Source organism: Hydra vulgaris, chromosome 01, assembly GCF_038396675.1.
Source record: "Hydra vulgaris chromosome 01, alternate assembly HydraT2T_AEP".
In the NCBI taxonomy this organism is placed as follows: Eukaryota; Metazoa; Cnidaria; class Hydrozoa; order Anthoathecata; family Hydridae; genus Hydra; species Hydra vulgaris.
The window spans coordinates 70555776-70561014 of record NC_088920.1 but is presented as its reverse complement, the minus strand read 5'-3'; the positions used below and the strand labels follow the sequence as shown (position 1 = coordinate 70561014).

Sequence of the window (5239 nt, the reverse complement as noted above, 5' to 3'; positions counted from 1 at the left end):
CTAATTGTATTTAACTCTTTGTGTGGCAACACTTGATACCTGTAACCCACAAAAAATGTACAGTTCTACTAAAATAAATAGCGTCGTAAGGGAGTACTAAAGATTTTGAAACTGAAAAGTAATTTTTTGTGGTTTACTTATTTATTTTTAAGATTAAGTGTAATATTTTATTTGATAAAAGAAACATGCTGCATTCTTATATATATATTTGCCCTTCATTTACACAAAAATTATTAGATTAAAGGTTATGTATTTAACCAAACAATTTTTTGAAAGAGCCGACTGTTTATGCTATGAATAAGCCGACTTTTTTATTTACCTTTTTTTATACTAAATAATCGTTTTGCGCTTTAAAGACTTCATATATTTTTCGTAATGCTTCATTGAGCTTATTCTATCGAAATTAGTTGTTTTAATGACTTTTCCTGAAGTTGTAAAACTGAGCTCCGTTTGAATTTAAAATAATATTTAATAAAGTTTTTAAAAGTCAAAGTTCTGAAAAAGTCATATTTATTTTTTAAAGTTTAAAAAATTGTATTGTTTGATTCATTTTATTATATTCTATTATGTATTTATTATATTATTATGTATTTTAATTATTATGTTATTTCATTATTCTCATTCTCATTTAATTTTTTGATTTTGAATAATTTGTAAAACTATTAATAAAACTGTTTTATCATTTGTTTTACCATTGATTATCATAGAGTTATAAAACTTTAAGTACAATCTGATTTTTAGAAGTCTATTTAACAGTTTAATACTTTTAAAACACTTGATAGTGTTCAAAAAAAAGTAACAGTTGATAGTCGTTCGAAAAAAGTTACGGCTTATTCATGGCACAGAGGTGGCTCTTTCATTGACACAATGTTATGAAAAAGCTGTTTTCTTTCTTTGTTTAAAACAGGTGTATGATAGATTATTAGCATTGTTACCCGATTTATTTTAGTTTTAAAATATTTCCCAATAATGTAATTATTTAATAAATAAAAAATAAAAATAAAAAGTTGTTACAATTGAGTTTTTTTCACGCCATTTTAAAAGTGGCTTTTTCATACACACTCTCCCCTATAAATATTTAAGAATGCTTAAAATATATATAGTGCTACTGTTAACATATCCATATCAATAGCAAATGAGCAGATTTAAAAACAAAGAGGAAAACATGAGGTTGAAATACTTTTTTTGTAATTCATTTAAGTTGTTTAAAAAGAGTTAAAATATCATGGGGAATTAATTTGTTTTGCCGACAGAGGTTAATTTATTCAAGCAGAGTTTATCTATTTTGAAATATAACGGGTGATGCGGAAGTTATCGGACAAAATAAAAACGTCAATAACTTATTTATAAATAAAAAAACAAACTGCTATTTTATTTTTTTTTATATAAAGCATTTATCTTTAAATAAAAATATATTATTTTTTATATGAAAAAACACCACCATCTGCAATTGATCTCAATTTTGCTCTGACGCCTTTCATATGCGACTGTAAAAAGTTTAAATCAATTTCTTGTAGTTTTAGTTTAATGCGATAAATCAAAACTTGCTCTGTTGAAGCTTGCCAATCTCCCTCGTAAACCTTCTGTGCCAAATGTGCCCAAAAATTTTCAATTGGTCGTGCTTGAGGCACATTTGGGGGATTGGATTCTTTATCAACGTAGGAGACATATTGGTCCATCCAATTTAGAGAATCTTTAGAATAATGAGAACTTGCTAAATCTGACCAAAATAAATAGTTAAAGTCTCCATGATACTTGTGAATAAATGGAAGAAGTCGTTTTTCTAAACATTCATTAATATAGATTGATGAATTGATCGCTACAGCCTTGGAAGTGCGAAACAATTGCTCGGACATACCACAGTCAGATATGGCTATCCACTTTAATAACTTTTTTGGAAATTTCTCTTTTCCTATAATACGAACACTTTCTGGGCATGTCTTTTTGTTGTTTGTGTAGTATCCAGAACTTGCAGGCATGTTGTCCCCTGAAAAACAATAGTATTTTTCGTCATCGATGGCTTGAAGCGATTTTGTGTTATAGAGTTGGTTAACTAGTTTCCTGCTTCTTTTCTTTGCCTTTATTTGTTGTTCTATAGTGTATTTTGGAGTCTTTTCACATTTTCTATATTTAATATTAATTTTTTTTAACTGACGAGCAATTGTCGATTGATTTACACTGAATTTAATACCTATTTTTCTCTGACTGACCCCTTTTCGATTGTTGACAAGTCTCGTTAATTCGGCTTTGTTTTCTCTAGTCCAGGATGTCGGACGACCAGGGTGCTTTCTATCAGAAAACGATTTAACAGTTTCAAGTCTTTTTAGGTTATCATATATTGTACTTCGAGCAAATCCTTCCTTTTCAAAATGATTTACGACTTTTTTTTTTTTTAATATTAGGTTTATTTACAAAAAACATTTTTAGTCGCTTTCGAAAGGATTCTCGTTCAGCTGCATTTAACCTCATTTTAAATAATTGTGTTTCAAATAATAAAGTTTATATTTTATAGAACGTTTATGCCTAGGCATAAAACTACAAAAACTAATTATTATGCTCAAATAATGAAATTAGGATTTATCCGATAACTTCCGCATCACCCATTATCAACCGGGTAATTTTTTACGCTACGGGAGTTAATTTATTATGGGGGTTAATTTATTTCATGACACCGGCACTGTATACAATATTACATATTATTTAATACATAAAATATAATTAATTAATTGTTTACATTTGTATGCAATAAAAATAGTTTTTTAAATACCAGAGAATTATTATGAAAATATTTTTCTGGTATTTTACAAACATCACTCACCAGCACTGGCATTGTTACGTTCACTGCCACTCGGACAAAGTTTTATTCACTATAGAACATATTCTATTTATTAAAACATTGTTTATTTAACATGCTGATTAAAAACCTGACTGTGTTAGAAATTATTGATTAAGTTATTAAAATGCCTCAGTAAAAAGTTAAACCTTTAAAGTTAAGCTTCGATCAACATAATGAAGTATCGCAGTTTGTAAATTCAAAATATCTGCTTTGCATGCTCATAAAATTGTAAAAAGAAAGTCAAAAGAAAAAGAAAACTTACCATATCGAACTAATAATTAAAAATTAATTGTTAAGGTATATTGAAAGTTTTAATCTGAAGAAACAGTCTAGTAATGAATAAAAAAAACTTACTCAGAATATTTTGTTAAAACAAATTAATGCATTTTATAAAAGAACATCACTGGCACAAACCATGTGTGTTTTGGCCAGATTTTGCTTCATTTTCCTGTGCTAAATTGCTTAAAATTACTTAAAAGAAGTAAATGTAATTTTTGTACAAAAAAAAGATGACCTTTTCAATGTTACAGAATCAAGACCAATAGAGGATTTATGGTCAATTAATTAATGATTAGTTTATAAAGATGTTGGCAAGCAGAAAATCTTAAACAGCACAAGAGAAGATCAGAGTATTGTTTCAAAAAAGTTCAAAAAGTACGAAGCCAGTAACATGTAAACATGTTACTATGTAACAGGGTGTCTGCCAAATTCTTAAATTAAATTTCTCTGATTTTTCCCTTATCGTGGATCTCTTTTACTTGATCGTCGACCTTTTTTTCCTGGCTTTTGTTTCAGTTATTATGAGCTTTCCCGGAATTAAAAAAAGAATTGGAGAATAATACATAGAAAAATTATGCACAGTTAAAAATAAAGCATCATTATTACATTTATCAAAGTATTGCTAGTATGTTGTCTTTGTTACTATTGTTATTAAAATACATTTAAAATTTAATCAAAGTAAAATGTAAGAATGCTCTGTTTTTATCAACTCTATAAACTTTCGAAAAATAACATTTGAACAAAATGAATTGAATTAGACAAGTAATGTAAGACTAAAACATAAAGCTAAAATCAACGTATATTTAAAAGATAAAAAAGTGACACACTAAAAGTCTTTTATGTCTATAGCAAGTGAGTCACTTTTTCGCTTTCGAGCATCTGTAAGCTCAGTTTCTTTTTGAGCAGCCATTTTGATTTTTTGTTGACTCCGTAATTTTTTGACAGATTCTCTCAGTTCCTTAGAGATAAATATAGATTTCAGGTTTAAGTCAAGAGCTTTCATATGGTCATACATGATGCTTGGCTTATCTACGATATACTCATTAAATTAGGTTGTAACATATTCTTGTTAATGTTAAACCCTTTTTCAACCGCTGCTTGACCATGAAATAAAAAAAACACCGTTTTGATTAATTTGGACAGTGTCGGATAATCATCTAAATCACCAACTTTAGAAAAAAAGAGCTCATCCAATCTATCATCTATTTTTTTGAAATTCATAAAAAGTTCCTCGTTTTTAGAGAAAAATTTTTCTAAATATATCTTAAATTTGGTATTTACCTCATCCCCACCTTTTGGGGTAACCCAATGCAATAGAATTAAGATATCAACCAAATCACTTATCCTTTCCTTTGCCATTTTTTCATTGCACATTGTTTTTGGGTCAAAATATTTTACATTTCGCACAATGACATATTTTAAAGGGAACTTTCCTACTAACTTACATGTCAACGACTGTAGAAAACATATGCAACTGTAGTTGAAAGCATAAATATATTTTGGAGTGATTTTATCATTTGTTTTTTATTTTTTACAACAGTGTAGGCACCAGATCCAATATCTGGCTTTTTTAAATAGTTTTTTTCTTTTGTAAAATCAAATTGCAGAGGCTATTTGCAGTTTTACATTAGTTTTACTTTTAACGTCAATAAAGGTTGTCATTTAAAATGGCATCATAGGTTTAGCATAATGACATATGGTTAAAAAGGATTGCATAATATGAGCTATATGAGCAAAGAAGTAAAATTTTGCTAAAATCATAGAATTCTTAGTAGAAGATAAAACAATTTGGTAGCTCATGCGCGAAGGCTGCTAACTCTTTGGTAGAGATTCCCAAAACCTTCATATTTTACAAATGCTCTCAACGCCATCTTTTCATCATCAAACCGTCACGTATCAAAAAAAGGAAGAGGAAATTGATTACTTACAGTCACAACAGTAAAGTCTTCCCGTCTGACAGGAGAATCATTGAGAAGTTTATAAAGAGCTTTTAAAATCTTTTTAATACCCCAGTCTGATTTGTTTTCCCCAGTTTTGATTGGTTTATGAATCAAATGACCACAAGACCCAGTTATTAGTTTTTTAAAGCCATTTTTGGCACAATTTGTAACTCAGAGTAGAAGG

At 28.5% G+C, this 5239-nt stretch overlaps 1 protein-coding gene across 1 annotated transcript; it reads right to left on the bottom strand.

Moving 5' to 3' along the window:
- Positions 1-1415: 1415 nt before the first annotated feature.
- Positions 1416-4474, bottom strand: LOC136074681 (uncharacterized). The gene is made up of 2 exons (XM_065787020.1): positions 4397-4474; positions 1416-2360 (listed from the first exon to the last, which is right to left on the bottom strand). The coding sequence occupies exons 1-2, from the start codon at positions 4472-4474 to the stop codon at positions 1416-1418; spliced, it is 1023 nt and encodes a 340-aa protein (XP_065643092.1).
- Between the last annotated feature and the right edge of the window lie 765 nt (positions 4475-5239).

Coding starts and splice junctions, on each gene's coding strand:
- LOC136074681 (XM_065787020.1), bottom strand. CDS start 4,474: ATGGCAAAGGAAAGGATAAGTGATTTGGTTGATATCTTAATTCTATTG. Junction 2,361..4,396: donor CCCCAAAAGGTGGGGATGAG/GTAAATACCAAA, acceptor CATTTTGAAAAG/GAAGGATTTGCTCGAAGTAC.